This window comes from Oncorhynchus clarkii, chromosome 3, assembly GCF_045791955.1.
Source record: "Oncorhynchus clarkii lewisi isolate Uvic-CL-2024 chromosome 3, UVic_Ocla_1.0, whole genome shotgun sequence".
Lineage (NCBI taxonomy): Eukaryota > Metazoa > Chordata > Actinopteri > Salmoniformes > Salmonidae > Oncorhynchus > Oncorhynchus clarkii.
The window spans coordinates 82,613,110-82,632,793 of record NC_092149.1 but is presented as its reverse complement, the minus strand read 5'-3'; the positions used below and the strand labels follow the sequence as shown (position 1 = coordinate 82,632,793).

At 44.7% G+C, this 19,684-nt stretch overlaps 1 protein-coding gene across 1 annotated transcript; it reads left to right on the top strand.

Moving 5' to 3' along the window:
• The first annotated feature begins 7,772 nt into the window (after positions 1-7,772).
• On the top strand, positions 7,773-19,293 carry LOC139406182 (high affinity cGMP-specific 3',5'-cyclic phosphodiesterase 9A-like). The gene is made up of 12 exons (XM_071148682.1): positions 7,773-7,825; positions 8,066-8,129; positions 10,169-10,243; positions 10,540-10,626; positions 10,750-10,854; positions 15,668-15,750; positions 16,011-16,167; positions 17,150-17,263; positions 17,487-17,591; positions 18,812-18,940; positions 19,028-19,123; positions 19,238-19,293. The coding sequence occupies exons 1-12, from the start codon at positions 7,806-7,808 to the stop codon at positions 19,283-19,285; spliced, it is 1,083 nt and encodes a 360-aa protein (XP_071004783.1). The 5' UTR covers positions 7,773-7,805; the 3' UTR covers positions 19,286-19,293.
• Positions 19,294-19,684: the final 391 nt, after the last annotated feature.

Genomic DNA, 19,684 nt, shown 5'->3' with positions numbered 1-19,684 from the left:
ACGGGTCTCCCATGGAGACTGAGCTCTCAGTCCACAAAGATTCATCCTCCCCTTTGCTCTACATTATTTTTTGTTTTCTCCCCCAAGAGGTCAGCCTAATGGCTACATATACTAATGGGACTTGGAGAGGCGTCAATCAAAGACATTGATTCAGGGATTTCTTTATCTACTCGGGACATAACCTTGTCCCCAGGTTCGAGAGAGACGTCTGAGGGCGAGATTACTTGGGACATGCTTCTATCAAACGCAATTTGCAGAGGAGCATCGCAGAACAATTTGCATTGCAGAAAAGCACAGTGCAGAAAATAAAGATATTAGGCCCTGATCTACGGATTTCACATGACTCGGAATACAGGTATGCTTCTGTTGGTCACAGAAACTTTAAAAAACAGGTAGGGTCGTGGATGAGAAAACCAGTCAGTATCTGGTGTGACCACCATTTGCCTCATGCGCAGCGCAACATATCTCCTTCTCATAGAGTTGATCAGGCTGTTGATTGTCACCTGCGGAATGTTGTCCCACTCTTCTTCAATGACTGTGCAAAGTTGCTGGCCTGAACTGGAACATGCTGTCGTACACGTCGATCCAGAGCATCCCAAACGTGCTTAATGGTTGACATGTTTGGAGAATATACATGATTTTTACATCAAGGGGCCTTGCATTATCATGCTGAAACATGAGGTGATGGCGGTGGATGAATGGCACAACAATGTGCCTCAGGATCTCGTCACGGTATCTCTGTGCATTCAAATCGTCATAGATAAAATGCAATTGTGTTCGTTGTCTGTAGCTTATGCCTTCCCATACCATAACCCCACTGCCACCATGGAGCACTCTGTTCACAACTGCTCGCCCACACAATGCCATACACGTGGTTTGCTGTTGTGAGGCCGGTTGGGAGGGCATAGGCACACCCACTTGGGAGCCAGGTCCACGCACTGGGGAGCCAGACACAGCCAATCAGAATATTTTTCCCCCACAAATGGCTGTATTACAGACAGAAATACTCCTGAGCACCCCTCCTCCCCCTCCTCAGACGATCCCGCAGGTGAAGAAGCCGAATGTGGAGGTCCTGGGCTGGCATGGTTGCACGTGGTCTGCGGTTGTGAGGCCAATTGGATGTAGTCCCAAATTCTCTAAAACAATGTTGGAGAAGACTTTTGGTTGTGGAATGTACATTGAACGATCTGGCAACAGGTGACCAATCCTGCAGTCAGCATGCCATTTGCACACTCCCGCAAAACTTGAAACATCTGTGGCTTTGTGTTGTTTGACAAAACTTTCACAGTTTAGAGTGGCCTTTTATTGTCCCCAGCACAAGGTGCAACGGCGTAATGATCATGCTGTTTCATCAGTTTCTTGATATGCCACACCTGTCAGGTGGATGGATTATCTTGGCAAATGAGAAATGCTCACTAATAGATTGGTAAACTAATTTGTACACAAAATTTAAGAGAAATAAGCTTTTTGTGCAAATCAAATCAAATTGTATTGGTCACATACAGCAGATGTTAATGCGAGTGTAGTGAAATGCTTGTGCTTCTAGTTCCGACTGTGCAGTAATATCTAACAAGTAATCAAACAATTTCACAGCAACTACCTTTTACACACAAGTGTAAAGGAATGAATAAGAATATGTACATGTAATTATATGGATGAGTGATGGTACAGAGCGGCATAGCCAAGATGCAGTAGATGGTATCGAGTACAGTATATACATATGAGATGAGTAATATAGGGTATGTAATAATTATGTAAAGTGGCATTGTTTAAAGTGACTAGTGATACATTTATTACATCCAATTATTAATTATTAAAGTGGCTAGAGAGTTGAGTCAGTATATTGGCAGCAGCTACTCAATGTTAGTGGTGGCTGTTTAACAGTCTGATGGCCTTGAGATAGAAGCTATTTTTCAGTCTCTCGGTCCCAGCTTTGATGCACCTGTACTGACCTCGCCTTCTGGATGATAACGGGGTGAACAGGCAGTGGCTCGGGTGGTTGTTGTCCTTGATGATCTTTTTGGCCTTCCTGTGACATCGGGTGGTGTAGGTGTCCTGGAGGGCAGGTCGTTTGCCCCCAGTGATGCGTTGTGCAGACCTCTCTACCCTCTGGAGAGCCTTACGGTCATGGGCGGAGCAGTTGTCATACCAGGCTGTGATACAGCCCGACAGGATGCTCTCGATTGTGCATTTGTAAAAGTTTGTGAGTGTTCTCGGTGACAAGCCAAATTGCTTCAGCCTCCTGAGGTTGAAGAGGCGCTGTTGCGCCTTCTTCACCACACTGTCTGTGTGGGTGGACCATTTCAGTTTGTCTGTGATGTGTACGCCGAGGAATTTAAAACTTTCCACCTTCTCCACTACTGTCCCATCAATGTAGACAATGTTTTAAAATGTTTTTATTTTGTACAGGATTCCTTCTTTTCACTCTGTCATTTAGGTTAGTATTGTGGAATAACTACAATGTTGTTGATCCATCTTCAGTTTTCTCCTATCACAGCCATTAAACTCTGTAACTGTTTTAAAGTCACCATTGGCTTCATGGTGAAAATCTCTGAGTGGTTTCCTTCCTCTCCGGCAACTGAGTTAGGAAGGACGCCTGTATTTTTGTAGTGACTGGTTGTATTGATACAACATCCTAAGTGTAATTAATAACTTCACCATGCTCAAAGAGATATTCAATGTCTGCTTTTTTTTACCCATCTACCAATAGGTGCCCTTCTTTGCGAGGCATTGGAAAACCTCCCTGGTCTTTGTGGTTGAAAATGTGTTTGAAATTCACTGCTCGACTGAGGGACCTTACAGATAATTGTGTGTGGGGTACAGAGATGAGATTGTCATTCAAAAATCATGTCAAATACTATTATTACACACAGAGTGAGTCCATTCAACTAATTATGTGACTTGTTAAGCACATTTTTACTACTGAACGTATTTAGGCTTGACATAACGAAGGGGTTGAATACTTATTGACTCAAGACATTTCAGCTTTTAAGTTTGAATTAATTTGTAATATTTTCAAAAAACATAATTCCACTTTGACATTATGGGGTATTGTGTGTGGGGTATTGTGTGTGGGGTATTGTGTGTGGGGTATTGTGTGTGGGGTATTATGGGGTATTGTGTGTGGGGTATTGTGTGTGGGGTATTGTGTGTGGGGTATTGTGTGTGGGGTATTATGGGGTATTGTGTGTGGGGTATTGTGTGTGGGGTATTGTGTGTGGGGTATTATGAGGTATTGTGTGTTGGGTATTGTGTGTGGGGTATTGTGTGTGGGGTATTGTGTGTGGGGTATTGTGTGTGGGGTATTGTGGGGTATTATGGGGTATTGTGTGTGGGGTATTATGGGGTATTGTGTGTGGGGTATTGTGTGTGGGGTATTGTGCGTGTGGGGTATTGTGGGGTATTATGGGGTATTGTGTGTGGGGTATTGTGTGTGGGGTATTGTGTGTGGGGTATTGTGTGTGGGGTATTGTGTGTGGGGTATTGTGTGTGGGGTATTATGGGGTATTGTGTGTGGGGTATTGTGTGTGGGGTATTGTGGGGTATTATGGGGTATTGTGTGTGGGGTATAAAGGGGTATTGTGGGGTATTATGGGGTATTGTGTGTGGGGTATTATGGGGTATTGTGTGTGGGGTATTGTGTGTGGGGTGTTGTGTGTGGGGTATTATGGGGTATTGTGTGTGGGGTATTGTGGGGTATTATGGGGTATTGTGTGTGGGGTATTGTGAGGTATTATGGGGTATTGTGTGTGGGGTATTGTGGGGTATTATGGGGTATTGTGTGTGGGGTATTATGGGGTATTGTGTGTGGGGTATTGTGTGTGGGGTATTGTGGGGTATTATGGGGTATTGTGTGTGGGGTATTATGGGGTATTGTGTGTGGGGTATTGTGTGTGGGGTATTGTGTGTGGGTATTGTGTGTGGGGTATTATGGGGTATTGTGTGTGGGGTATTGTGTGTGGGGTATTGTGTGTGGGGTATTATGGGGTATTGTGTGTGGGGTATTATGGGGTATTGTGTGTGGGGTATTGTGGGGTATTATGGGGTATTGTGTGTGGGGTATTATGGGGTATTGTGTGTGGGGTATTGTGTGTGGGGTATTGTGTGTGGGGTATTGTGTGTGGGTATTGTGTGTGGGGTATTATGTGTGGGGTATTGTGTGTGGGGTATTATGGGGTATTGTGTGTGGGGTATTGTGTGTGGGGTATTGTGTGTGGGGTATTGTGGGGTATTATGGGGTATTGTGTGTGGGGTATTGTGTGTGGGGTATTGTGTGTGGGGTATTGTGTGTGGGGTATTGTGGGGTATTATGGGGTATTGTGTGTGGGGTATTGTGTGTGGGGTATTGTGTGTGGGGTATTGTGTGTGAGGTATTGTGTGTGGGGTATTATGGGGTATTGTGTGTGGGGTATTATGGGGTATTGTGTGTGGGGTATTGTGGGGTATTATGGGGTATTGTGTGTGGGGTATAAAGGGGTATTGTGGGGTATTGTGTGTGGGGTATTATGGGGTATTGTGTGTGGGGTATTGTGTGTGGGGTATTGTGTGTGGGGTATTATGGGGTATTGTGTGTGGGGTATTGTGTGTGGGGTATTGTGGGGTATTATGGGGTATTGTGTGTGGGGTATTGTGGGGTATTATGGGGTATTGTGTGTGGGGTATTGTGGGGTATTATGGGGTATTGTGTGTGGGGTATTGTGGGGTATTATGGGGTATTGTGTGTGGGGTATTATGGGGTATTGTGTGTGGGGTATCGTGTGTGGGGTATTGTGTGTGGGGTATTGTGGGGTATTATGTGGTATTGTGTGTGGGGTATTATGGGGTATTGTGTGTGGGGTATTGTGTGTGGGGTATTGTGTGGTATTATGGGGTATTGTGTGTGGGGTATTGTGTGTGGGGTATTGTGTGTGGGGTATTGTGTGTGGGGTATTATGGGGTATTGTGTGTGGGGTATTGTGTGTGGGGTATTGTGTGTGGGGTATTATGGGGTATTGTGTGTTGGGTATTGTGTGTGGGGTATTGTGTGTGGGGTATTGTGTGTGGGGTATTGTGTGTGGGGTATTGTGTGTGGGGTATTGTGGGGTATTATGGGGTATTGTGTGTGGGGTATTATGGGGTATTGTGTGTGGGGTATTGTGTGTGGGGTATTGTGCGTGTGGGGTATTGTGGGGTATTATGGGGTATTGTGTGTGGGGTATTGTGTGTGGGGTATTGTGTGTGGGGTATTGTGTGTGGGGTATTGTGTGTGGGGTATTGTGTGTGGGGTATTATGGGGTATTGTGTGTGGGGTATTGTGTGTGGGGTATTGTGGGGTATTATGGGGTATTGTGTGTGGGGTATAAAGGGGTATTGTGGGGTATTATGGAGTATTGTGTGTGGGGTATTATGGGGTATTGTGTGTGGGATATTGTGGGGTATTATGGGGTATTGTGTGTGGGGTATTGTGAGGTATTATGGGGTATTGTGTGTGGGGTATTGTGGGGTATTATGGGGTATTGTGTGTGGGGTATTATGGGGTATTGTGTGTGGGGTATTGTGTGTGGGGTATTGTGGGGTATTATGGGGTATTGTGTGTGGGGTATTATGGGGTATTGTGTGTGGGGTATTGTGTGTGGGGTATTGTGTGTGGGGTATTGTGTGTGGGTATTGTGTGTGGGGTATTATGGGGTATTGTGTGTGGGGTATTGTGTGTGGGGTATTGTGTGTGGGGTATTATGGGGTATTGTGTGTGGGGTATTATGGGGTATTGTGTGTGGGGTATTGTGGGGTATTATGGGGTATTGTGTGTGGGGTATTATGGGGTATTGTGTGTGGGGTATTGTGTGTGGGGTATTGTGTGTGGGTATTGTGTGTGGGGTATTGTGTGTGGGGTATTATGGGGTATTGTGTGTGGGGTATTGTGTGTGGGGTATTGTATGTGGGGTATTATGGGGTATTGTGTGTGGGGTATTGTGTGTGGGGTATTGTGTGTGGGGTATTGTGTGTGGGGTATTGTGTGTGGGGTATTGTGTGTGGGGTATTGTGGGGTATTATGGGGTATTGTGTGTGGGGTATTGTGTGTGGGGTATTGTGTGTGGGGTATTGTGTGTGAGGTATTGTGTGTGGGGTATTATGGGGTATTGTGTGTGGGGTATTATGGGGTATTGTGTGTGGGGTATTGTGGGGTATTATGGGGTATTGTGTGTGGGGTATAAAGGGGTATTGTGGGGTATTGTGTGTGGGGTATTATGGGGTATTGTGTGTGGGGTATTGTGTGTGGGGTATTGTGTGTGGGGTATTATGGGGTATTGTGTGTGGGGTATTGTGTGTGGGGTATTATGGGGTATTGTGTGTGGGGTATTGTGGGGTATTATGGGGTATTGTGTGTGGGGTATTGTGGGGTATTATGGGGTATTGTGTGTGGGGTATTGTGGGGTATTATGGGGTATTGTGTGTGGGGTATTATGTGTGGGGTATTGTGTGTGGGGTATTGTGTGTGGGGTATTGTGGGGTATTATGGGGTATTGTGTGTGGGGTATTATGGGGTATTGTGTGTGGGGTATTGTGTGTGGGGTATTGTGTGGTATTATGGGGTATTGTGTGTGGGGTATTGTGTGTGGGGTATTGTGTGTGGGGTATTATGGGGTATTGTGTGTGGGGTATTGTGTGTGGGGTATTGTGTGTGTGTGGGGTATTGTGGGGTATTATGGGGTATTGTGTGTGGGGTATTGTGTGTGGGGTATTGTGTGTGGGGTATTGTGTGTGGGGTATTGTGGGGTATTATGGGGTATTGTGTGTGGGGTATTGTGGGGTATTGTGGGGTATTATGGGGTATTGTGTGTGGGGTATTGTGGGGTATTGGCCATTGACAAAACCATCTAAAATACAGGCAGTAACTCAACAAAATGTTGAAAAGTCCAAGGGGAGAGAATACATTCTGAAGGTACTGTATGTACGCATGGTCACTTTGGGGACGACGTCATCGAAGCACTTATTAATGAAGCCGGTGACTGATGTGGCAAACTCCTCAATGCCATCAGATGAATCCCAGAACATATTCCAGGCTGTGCTAAGCAAAACAGTCCTGTAGCTTAGCATCCACTTTATCGGACAACTTCTCTATTGGTTACGTCACTGGTACTTCCCATTTTAGACTCTTGCTTGTAAGGAGGAATCGGGAGGATAAAGTCAGATTTGCCAAGTGGAGGGCGAAGGAGAGCTCTGTATGCGTTTCTGTGTACGGAGTAAAGATGAAAGATGTGGCGATGAGTCCAAAGAGTCCTGATAAGGGTTTCTCATCGTCATGTTTATCAATAAGGTCATCTGACTGATATAGATCCCAGACATAGTCGATATTAATAGTTTTTACAGTACAGAAAGCCTGGAACAGGAGTTTCTGATGTCAGACAAGGAGGAAATAGGTGGTGCACCAAACTATTGGTATCATAGGATACATTAACCTCCCTCTCTCTCTCTCTTTCCCGTCTCTCTTTCCCCTCTCTCCCCCTCTCTTTCCCCTCCCTCTCTCCCCCTCTCTCTTTCCCCTCCCTTCCTCCCTCCCTCCCTCTCTCCCCCTCTCTCTTTCCCCTCCCTCCCTCTCTCTTTCCCCTCTCTCTTTCCCCTCTCTCTTTCCCCTCCCTCCCCCTCTCTCTTTCCCCTCTCTCCCCCTCTCTTTCCCCCTCTCCCTTCCTCCCTCCCTCCCTCTCTCCCCCTCCCTTCCTCCCTCCCTCCCTCTCTCCCCCTCCCTCTCTCTCTGTCTCTCTGCAGTGGAGGGGATGAAAGTGGTGGAGAAGTGTGACAGCGACATCAAGAAGCTCAGGGAGGACATGGCCTCCTTGAACAACAGGTTAGACATTTGAACAGTCCTATCTGAGCTCCTAGTTAGTGTAAGTTAGTAGAGGAAGTATTGACGGATCAGGGTAGATCAGTGGCATAACAATGGGATCAGGTTGGACCATTATGAAAGGATTTAGTTAAGGATTTAGTTAAGCTCATTGTTCCGCGTCATACGGTGTTATTAATGACCTACGGCGTCTGAGAAGGTCACACACTGTCTGATTTATTGTTTGCTGCTTGCTTTGAACAGTAGTAACTTCCTGGATGACAAAAAGAAGCTGACACCTCGGAGAGACGTGCCCTCTTACCCCAAGGTAAAGGCAGTGGTCTGCAAATTACTCCTACTTCATTGTGTCAAGTGTTTTGTCATTATCAGTGAGCCTGTTACCAGGGACTGTAGGTCCATAGTGTCACCTGTAGGTCCATAGTGTCACAACACCACCTGTAGGTCCATAGTGTCACAACACCACCTGTAGGTCCATAGTGTCAGAACACCACCTGTAGGTCCATAGTGTCAGAACACCACCTATAGGTCCATAGTGTCAGAACACCACCTGTAGGTCCATAGTGTCAGAACACCACCTGTAGGTCCATAGTGTCACAACACCACCTGTAGTTCCATAGTGTCAGAACACCACCTGTAGGCCCATAGTGTCAGAACACCACCTGTAGTTCCATAGTGTCAGAACACCACCTATAGGTCCATAGTGTCAGAACACCGCCTGTAGGTCCATAGTGTCAGAACACCACCTGTAGTTCCATAGTGTCAGAACACCACCTGTAGGTCCATAGTGTCAGAACACCACCTGTAGGTCCATAGTGTCAGAACACCACCTGTAGGCCCATAGTGTCAGAACACCACCTGTAGGTCCATAGTGTCACAACACCACCTGTAGGTCCATAGTGTCACAACACCACCTGTAGGTCCATAGTGTCACAACACCACCTGTAGGTCCATAGTGTCAGAACAACACCTGTAGGCCCATAGTGTCAGAACACCACCTGTAGGTCCATAGTGTCACCTGTAGGTCCATAGTGTCACAACACCACCTGTAGGTCCATAGTGTCACAACACCACCTGTAGTTCCATAGTGTCAGAACACCACCTGTAGTTCCATAGTGTCAGAACACCACCTGTAGGTCCATAGTGTCACAACACCACCTGTAGGTCCATAGTGTCACAACACCACCTGTAGGTCCATAGTGTCAGAACACCACCTGTAGGTCCATAGTGTCAGAACAACACCTGTAGGTCCATAGTGTCAGAACACCACCTGTAGGTCCATAGTGTCAGAACACCACCTGTAGGTCCATAGTGTCACAACACCACCTGTAGGTCCATAGTGTCACAACACCACCTGTAGGTCCATAGTGTCAGAACACCACCTGTAGGCCCATAGTGTCAGAACACCACCTGTAGGTCCATAGTGTCACCTGTAGTTCCATAGTGTCAGAACACCACCTGTAGGCCCATAGTGTCAGAACACCACCTGTAGGTCCATAGTGTCACCTGTAGTTCCATAGTGTCAGAACACCACCTGTAGGCCCATAGTGTCAGAACACCACCTGTAGGTCCATAGTGTCAGAACACCACCTGTAGGTCCATAGTGTCAGAACACCACCTGTAGGTCCATAGTGTCAAAACACCACCTGTAGGTCCATAGTGTCAGAACAACACCTGTAGGTCCATAGTGTCAGAACACCACATGTAGGTCCATAGTGTCAGAACACCACCTGTAGGCCCATAGTGTCAGAACACCACCTATAGGTCCATAGTGTCAGAACACCACCTGTAGGCCCATAGTGTCAGAACACCACCTGTAGGTCCATAGTGTCAGAACACCACCTGTAGGTCCTGAGTCAGTTGTATGACAGATGTACCTCCACCCTGTCAGAAACAACATGCCCCTAGTTAAGTGCACCCATGTCATGTGTGCTAGTGTTTCCCCTAGATTTCATAGGTGGCTGCGGAGTGCAAAGGCCCTTGCTGCCTCGCCTAAAGAATTACAGCCAGCATCTGTCTCCGGCGCTGGTTTAACACCTGAAGTCAGGTCAGGTGAGGTGAGGTCAGGTGAGGTCAGGTATGTAGAGGTAAGCCCATAACTCGCACTGGAGACAGACTGGGTAAACTGGGAGCTCTGTGGCTTGCAGTACATGTTTTCGCAGCAGACCATAGATGTCCTCAGAAAGCCTGCCCTTTGACCTCTGGCTGTGGGAGGCCAACAAGGTCCGACGCTGACTTCACCAAAACATTGTTGTTCTTCCCTCTCCCCTCTTCTGTGCCTCTCTCTATATCTGTGTGTGTGTGTGTGTGTGTGTGTGTGTGTGTGTGTGTGTGTGTGTGTGTGTGTAGTACCACCTATCTCAGGAGACAGTGGAAGCTCTCAGACATCCCACCTTTGATGTGTGGCAGTGGGAGCCCAATGAGGTGAGGACAGGGATTGGACCAGAGAGGTTCAACTGTCATAGAGGTTCAACTGTCATAGAGGTTCAACTGTCATAGAGGTTCAACTACCATAGAGGTTCAACTACCATAGAGGTTGAACTACCATAGAGGTTCAACTGTCATAGAGGTTCAACTGTCATAGAGGTTCAACTACCTTAGAGGTTCAACTACCATAGAGGTTCAACTACCATAGAGGTTCAACTGTCATAGAGGTTCAACTACCATAGAACTGTTGCTCACACTCTGTCTCACTTCTCCACCTTCCTTCATGTGGTCAGATGCTGAGCTGCCTGGAGCACATGTACAATGACCTGGACCTGGTCAAGGGCTTCAACATGAACCCCATCACACTGAAGAGTTGGCTGGTAAGACATCTGGAGATATCTACAACTGTTGTTCATATACTGCTGCACCACTTGTTACTAGTGTCAGGTTTGTTGTAGATGTCTGATGGTCTCACGTCTTCCTTCCCCTCTACCTCCCTGCAGCTTTGTATCCATGACAACTACCAGGTGAATCCCTTCCATAACTTCCGTCACTGTTTTTGTGTCACCCAGATGATGTACAGCATGATCTGCATCTGCAGCCTACAGGTAATACTACAGTAATACTACAGTAATACTACAGGCAATACTACAGTCATACCACAGGTAATACTACAGGTAATACCACATCTAATACTACAGGCAATACTACAGGCAATACTACAGGCAATACTACAGGCAATACTACAGTAATACTACAGTAGCACTACAGTAATACTACAGGTAATACTACAGTTATACTACAGGTAATACTACAGTCATACTACAGGTAATACCACAGTCATACTACAGGTAATACTACAGTCATACTACAGTAATACTACAGTCATACTACAGGTAATACTACAGGTAATACTACAGGTAATACTACAGTAATACTACAGGTAATACCACAGTAATACTACATGTAATACTACAGGCAATACTACAGTCATACTACAGTCATACTACAGCAATACTACAGTAATACTACAGTAATACTACATGCAATACTACAGTAATACTACATGTAATACCACAGTAATACTATAATAATGCCACAGTAATACTATAGGTAATACCACAGTAATACTATAGGGAGTACTACCGGTAGTACTGCAGTAATACTACAGGGAGTACTATAGTAATGCCACAGTAATAATACTAAAGTAATGCTACAGTAATACTACAAGTAATACTATCGTCACACTACGGGTAATACTACAGTAATACTATGGGTAATACTACAGGTTATACCACAGTAATACTAGAATAATACTAGAATAATGCTACTGGTAATACCAAAGTGATACTATGGGTAATACTACAATATTTACTACAGTAACACTACATGTAATAACACAGTCATATCACAGTAATACTACAGGTCATACCACAGTAACACTGTAATATTACTACAATAATACTACAGGTAATACCACAGTAATACTACAGTAATATCAAATCAAAGTTTATTTGTCACGTGCGCCGAATACAACAGGTGTACCTTACAGTGACATGCTTACTTACAGGCTCTAACCAATAGTGCAAAAAAGGTATTAGGTGAACAATAGGTAAGTAAATAAATAAAAACAACAGTAGCGAGGCTATATACAGTAGAGAGGCTATTTACAGTAGAGAGGCTATATACAGTAGAGGCTATATACAGTAGAGAGGCTATATACAGTAGAGAGGCTATATACAGTAGAGAGGCTATATACAGTAGAGAGGCTATAACAGTAGAGAGGCTATATACAGTAGAGAGGCTATATACAGTAGAGAGGATATATACAGTAGAGAGGTTATATACAGTAGAGAGGCTATATACAGTAGAGAGGCTATATACAGTAGAGAGGCTATATACAGTAGAGAGGCTATATACAGTAGTGAGGCTATATACAGTAGAGGCTATATACAGTAGAGAGGCTATATACAGTAGAGAGGCTATTTACAGTAGAGAGGCTATATACAGTAGAGGCTATATACAGTAGAGAGGCTATATACAGTAGAGAGGCTATATACAGTAGAGAGGCTATATACAGTAGAGAGGTTATATACAGTAGAGAGGCTATATACAGTAGAGAGGATATATACAGTAGAGAGGCTATATACAGTAGTGAGGCTATATACAGTAGAGAGGCTATATACAGTAGAGAGGCTATATACAGTAGAGAGGCTATATACAGTAGAGAGGCTATATACAGTAGTGAGGCTATATACAGTAGAGAGGCTCTATACAGTAGAGAGGCTATATACAGTAGAGAGGCTCTATACAGTAGAGAGGCTATATACAGTAGAGAGGCTATATACAGTAGAGAGGCTATATACAGTAGAGAGGTTATACACAGTAGAGAGGCTATATACAGTAGAGAGGATATATACAGTAGAGAGGCTATATACAGTAGAGAGGTTATATACAGTAGAGAGGCTATATACAGTAGTGTGGCTATATACAGTAGAGAGGTTATATACAGTAGTGTGGCTATATACAGGAGAGATGCTATATACAGTAGAGAGGCTACATACAGTAGAGAGGCTATATACAGTAGAGAGGCTATATACAGTAGAGAGGCTATATACAGTAGAGGCTTTATACAGTAGTGAGGTTATATACAGTAGAGGCTATATACAGTAGAGAGGCTATATACAGTAGAGAGGCTATATACAGTAGTGTGGCTATATACAGTAGAGAGGCTATATACAGTAGAGAGGCTATATACAGTAGAGAGGCTATATACAGTAGAGAGGCTATATACAGTAGTGTGGCTATATACAGGAGAGAGGCTATATACAGTAGAGGCTTTATACAGTAGTGAGGTTATATACAGTAGAGGCTATATACAGTAGAGAGGCTATATACAGTAGTGTGGCTATATACAGGAGAGAGGCTATATACAGTAGAGAGGCTATATACAGTAGAGTGGCTATATACAGTAGAGAGGCTATATACAGTAGAGAGGCTATATACAGTAGAGAGGCTATATACAGTAGTGAGGCTATATACAGTAGAGAGGCTATATACAGTAGAGAGGCTATATACAGTAGAGTGGCTATATACAGTAGAGTGGCTATATACAGTAGAGAGGCTATATACAGTAGAGAGGCTATATACAGTAGAGAGGCTATATACAGTAGAGGCTATATACAGTAGAGAGGCTATATACAGTAGAGAGGCTATATACAGTAGAGAGGCTATATACAGTAGAGGCTATATACAGTAGAGAGGCTATATACAGTAGAGGCTATATACAGTAGAGAGGCTATATACAGTAGAGGCTATATACAGTAGAGGCTATATACAGTAGTGAGGTTATATACAGTAGAGGCTATATACAGTAGTGAGTTTATATACAGTAGAGGCTATATACAGTAGAGGCTATATACAGTAGAGGCTATATACAGTAGTGAGGTTATATACAGTAGAGGCTATATACAGTAGAGAGGCTATATACAGTAGTGAGGTTATATACAGTAGAGGCTATATACAGTAGAGAGGTTATATACAGTAGAGGCTATACACAGTAGAGAGGCTATATACAGTAGTGAGGCTATATACACTAGAGGCTATATACAGTAGCGAGGCTATATACAGTAGAGGCTATATACAGTAGAGGCTATATACAGTAGAGAGGCTATATACAGTAGTGAGGTTATATACAGTAGAGGCTATATACAGTAGAGAGGTTATATACAGTAGAGGCTATACACAGTAGAGAGGCTATATACAGTAGTGAGGCTATATACACTAGAGGCTATATACAGTAGCGAGGCTATATACAGTAGAGGCTATATACAGTAGAGGCTATATACAGTAGAGAGGCTATATACAGTAGTGAGGCTATATACACTAGAGGCTATATACAGTAGAGAGGCTATATACAGTAGAGAGGCTATATACAGTAGTGAGGCTATATACAGTAGAGAGGCTATATACAGTAGAGGCTATATACAGTAGAGAGGCTATATACAGTAGAGAGGCTATATACAGTAGAGAGGCTACATACAGTAGTGAGGCTATACACAGTAGTGAGGCTATATACAGTAGAGAGGCTATATACAGTAGTGAGGCTATATACAGTAGAGAGGCTATATACAGTAGAGATGCTCTATACAGTAGTGAGGCTATATACAGTAGTGAGGCTATATACAGGCACCGGTTAGTCAGGCTGATTGAGGTAGTATGTACATGTAGATATGGTTAAAGTGACTATGCATATATGATGAACAGAGAGTTGCAGCAGCGTAAAAGAGGGGTTGGTGGGTGGCGGGTCACAATGCAGATAGCCCGGTTAGCCAATGTGCTGGAGCACTGATTGGTTGGCCCAATTGAGGTAGTATGTACATGAATGTATAGTTAAAGTGACTATGCATATATGATAAACAGAGTAGCAGCAGCGTAAAAGAGGGGTTGGGGGGGGGCACACAATGCAAATAGTCCGGGAAGCCATTTGATTACCTGTTCAGGAGTGTTAGGGCTTGGGGGTAAAAACTGTTGAGGAGCCTTTTTGTCCTAGACTTGGCACTCCGGTACTGCTTGCCATGCGGTAGTAGAGAGGACAGTCTATGACTGGGGTGGCTGGGGTCTTTGACAATTTTTAGGGCCTTCCTCTGACACCTCCTGATATAGAGGTTCTGAATGGCAGGAAGCTTGGTCCCAGTGATGTACTGGGTCGTACGCACTACCCTCTGTAGTGCCTGGCGGTCGGAGGCCCGAGCAATTGCCGTACCAGGCAGTGATGCTCAGTCAGGATGGTGCAGCTGTAAAACCTTTTGAGGATCTCAGGACCCATGCTAAGTCTTTTTAGTTTCCCGAGAATGAATAGACTTTGTCGTGCCCTCTGTAATTCCACAGTAACACTACAGTAATTCAACAGTAAGACTATAAACCTCAGCTCTATAAAAGGGCATCAATAATACTGGAGTGATGAGAAAGAGAGATTGGTGAGGAGGAATAGTTTTTTTCTTGAAGAGGAGGGAGAGAGAGAGACGCTGAGAGACGAGTTTGGAAGAGAAATTCTACTCCCTTGGAGACGCTATGTCATCCTCTCTCTGTTGTCGTGATCAACCATTCATGAGAGGTTTATTTATCATCAAAGGCTATAATGAGTGATTATGAGGCGGCCATGTTAAAGACGTGCTAATGAGATCTCTCACACACAAACACTCACACACACACACACACACACACACACACACACACACACACACACACACACACACACACACACACACACACACACCCCCCCCCCCCCCCCCCACGGATTTACCTACCTGTGCAAACTTGCATGCCGGGAAAACACACACACACCCACACACACACGTGCGCACAGTACACAGATGGCCCATTCATTGACGTAATGAGCCTGTGTTGTGTGTCTCCCAGGAGATATTCACCCAGGTGGACATTCTGATTCTGATGACAGCTGCAGTGTGCCACGATCTGCAGCACCCCGGGTACAACAACACGTAAGGCTTCTCTTCTCTCTCTATCCCTGCCATCTGGCCATCCGAATTCAACGAAACTAGAAACAGTCTGTACATCCTAATTCAATGAAACTAGACACAGTCTGTCTATCCTAATTCAATGAAACTAGACAGTCTGTACATCCGAATTCAATGAAACTGTACACAGTCTGTCTATACTAATTCAATGAAACTAGACACCCAGGTTTCATTCAAGAAGGGATTTGAAAGCATGGCCCTGTGAGACTAATTCTCTCTCTCAGGTACCAGATAAACGCACGGACGGAGCTTGCGGTACGCTACAATGACATCTCTCCTCTGGAGAATCATCACTGTGCCGTGGCCTTCCAGATCTTCTCCCAGCCTGACTGCAACATCTTCTCCACCTTCGATGCTGAGGCCTTCAAACAGATTCGTCAGGTAGGGGGTAGGAGTGTGCGTGTGTCTGCGTGCGTGCGTGTGTCTGCGTGCGTGCTGATCTATATCTCTGTCTTAGGGAATCATCACACTGATCTCTCTCTCTGTCTTAGGGAATCATCACACTGATCTCTCTCTCTGTCTTAGGGAATCATCACACTGATCTCTCTCTGTCTGTCTTTGGGAATCGTCACACTGATCTCTCTCTGTCTGTCTTTGGGAATCGTCACACTGATCTCTCTCTCCGTCTGTCTTGGGGAATCATCACACAGATCTCTGTCTGTCTTTGGGAATCATCACACTGATCTCTCTCTCTGTCTCAGGGAATCATCACACTGATCTCTCTGTCTTAGGAAATCATCACACTGATCTCTCTCTGTCTGTCTTTGGGAATCATCACACTGACCTCTCTCTGTCTGTCTTTGGGAATCGTCACACTGATCTCTCTCTCAGTCTGTCTTAGGGAATCATCACACTGATCTCTCTCTTTCTGTCTTAGGGAATCATCACACTGAATTCTCTTTCTGTCTTAGGGAATCATCACACTGAATTCTCTCTCTGTCTTAGGGAATCATCACACTGAATTCTCTCTCTGTCTTAGGGGCTGATCTCACTCTGTCTGTCTTTGGGAATCATCACACTGATATCTCTCTGTCTGTTTTAGGGAATCATCACACTGATCTCTCTCTCTCTGTCTTAGGGAATCATCACACTATCTCTCTGTGTCTGTCTCAGGGAATCATCACACTGATCTCTCTCTCTCTCTGTCTTCGGGAATCATCACACTGAATTCTCTGTCTGTCTTAGGGAATCATTACACTGGTCTCTTTCTCTCTGTCTTAGGGAATCATCACACTGAATTCTCTGTCTGTCTTAGGGAATCATCACACTGATCTCTCTCTCTCTCTGTCTTAGGGAGTCATCACACTGAATTCTCTGTCTGTCTTAGGGAATCATCACACTGATCTCTTTCTCTCTGTCTTAGGGAATCATCACACTGATCCTGGCCACAGACATGGCACGACATGGCGAGATACTGGACTCCTTCAAGCATAAAGTGGACCGCTTTGACTTCAGTGATGAAGAGCATGTCACTTGTGTAAGGATACACATGACTATGTATTTGCCCCTAGAAGACATATTTTCCACTACCTTACAGTTTGTGAAAATCTGTGTATTTGTTCTACTGCCCTATGCAGTAATACTATATTTACAACTTCCCTAGGTGTGGTTGCTAGTCCTTTCTGCTGCTATTTATGTGGGCCATCTGGTAGACCCCCTCCCTATATTAAACTCTGCTCTGTGTAACCTTTGACCCCTAGCTGAAGATGGTGCTAATTAAGTGCTGTGACATCTCTAACGAGGTGCGGCCCATGGAGGTGGCTGAGCCCTGGGTCGACTGTCTGCTGGAGGAGTACTTCATGCAGGTACGTAATGCCCCATATGTGCTGTATATGCGTTTTTATACAGTACATAGCCTACAGTGTAAAGCCCCATATACAGTGCCTTCGGAAAGTATTCAGACCCCTTGACTTTTTCCACATTTTGTTACGATACAGCCTTATTCTAAAATGTATCAAATAAAATCCTCATCAATCTACACACAATACCCCCATAATGACAAATTGAAAACAGTTTTTTAGAAATGTTTGCAAATGTATAAAAACAAACAAAAATAAATACTTTATTTACATAAGTATTCAGACCCTTTGCTTATGAGACTCGACATTTATCTCAGGTGCATCCTGTTTCCATTGATCATCCTTGAGATGTTTCTACAACTTGATTGGAGTCCACCTGTGGTAAATTCAATTGATTTGATATTATTTGGAAAGGCACACACCTGTCTATATAAGGTCCCACAGTTGACAGTGCATGTCAGAGCAAAAACCAAGCCATGAGGTCGAAGGAATTGTCCGTAGAGCTCCGAGACAGGATTGTGTCGAGGCACAGATCTGGGGAAGGGTACCAAAACATTTCTGTATTGAAGTTTCCCAAGATCACAGTGACCTCCATAATTCTTAAATGGAAGAAGTTTGGAACCACCAACACTCTTCCTGGAGCTGGCCGCCCGGCCAAACTGAGCAATCGGGGGAGAAGGGCCTTGGTCAGAGAGGTGACCAAGAACCTGGTGGTCACACTGACAGAGCTCCAGAGTTTCTCTGTGGAGATGGGAGAACCTTCCAGAAGGACAACCATCTCTGCAGCTCTCCACTAATCAGGCCTGTATGGTAGAGTGGCCAAACGGAAGTCACTCCTCAGTAAAAGGCACATGACAGCTGCTTGGAGTTGCTAAAAAGACCCTAAAGGATTCTCCGACCATGAGAAACAAGATTCTCTAGTCTGATAAAACCAAGATTGAACTCTTTGGCCTGAATACCAAGCGTCACGTCTGGAGGACACCTGGCACCATCCCTACGGTGAAGCATGGTGGTGGCAGGGACTGGGAGACTAGTCAGGATTGAGGGAAAGATGAACGGAGCAAAGTACAGAGAGAGATCTCTGATGAAAACCTGCTGATTTTTTAATATTTTTTAATCATCGTTATCAAGGGATCCAATACTTCCGGACCCCATGTATGTGCCGTTTTACATTAACAATGAAGGGTTGCACTGAACTTTCTCTCTCTTCTCCATTCTTTCATCAGAGTGACAGGGAGAAGGCAGAGAGTCTGCCTGTAGCCCCCTTCATGGACAGAGAAAAGGTCACCAAACCCACCGCCCAGATCGGATTCATCAAGTTCGTCCTCATCCCCATGTTTGAGACCGTAATGAAGGTGAGCGACGGATGGATGGGACTGTAAAAATGAGAATACGACCTGTGACGATGACGATAAAAACCCGGCCTCTTGTCTCTCTCTCAGCTGTTCCCTCAGATTGACGAAGTGATGATCCAGCCTCTGAGAGAGTCACGAGACAGATACGAGGAGCTCAAGCAGATTGACGATGCCATGCGTGAGGTCCGATATATTTATGTGTGTGTGTGTGTTTGATTGTTTTCTTTGAGGACACGTCAGCATGATCTTATGTGCAGCAGAGACTGGAACAGTGCTGCGAATGTCTCTCTCCTTCAGGTGCAGAAAAAGAAAAGTGAGAACCTGACTATGGGGAAGAAGAAATGAGAGCTCGACGGTAGGTGTTTTGACGGGCTGCATTGAAGGTCTTCTATAAACAATATGGGTGTGGTGTTTAACCTTTCTGATCTCCCCATCCCGGATCCGGGTTCGTGAATACAGACTCAAGCTCATTACCATAACGCAACGTTAACCTCTTAGAGCTCTAGGGGCGCTATTTCATTTTTGGATAAAAAACGTTCCCGTTTTAAGCGCGATATTTTGTCACGAAAAGATGCTCGACTATGCATATTCTTGACAGTTTTGGAAAGAAAACACTCTGAAGTTTCAGAATCTGCAAAGATTTTGTCTGTAAGTGCCCCAGAACTCATTCTACAGGCGAAACCAAGATGATGCATCACCCAGGAATTAGCAGAATTTCTGAAGCTCTGTTTTCCATTCTCTCCT

Excerpts from the sequence above, each read along its gene's own strand:
- LOC139406182 (XM_071148682.1), top strand. The coding sequence starts at position 7,806 with ATGGCCTCCTTGAACAACAG. Across the intron at positions 7,826-8,065 it reads ATGGCCTCCTTGAACAACAG|TAGTAACTTCCTGGATGACA; the intron begins GTTAGACATTTG and ends TGCTTTGAACAG. Across the intron at positions 16,168-17,149 it reads CCTTCAAACAGATTCGTCAG|GGAATCATCACACTGATCCT; the intron begins GTAGGGGGTAGG and ends TCTCTGTCTTAG.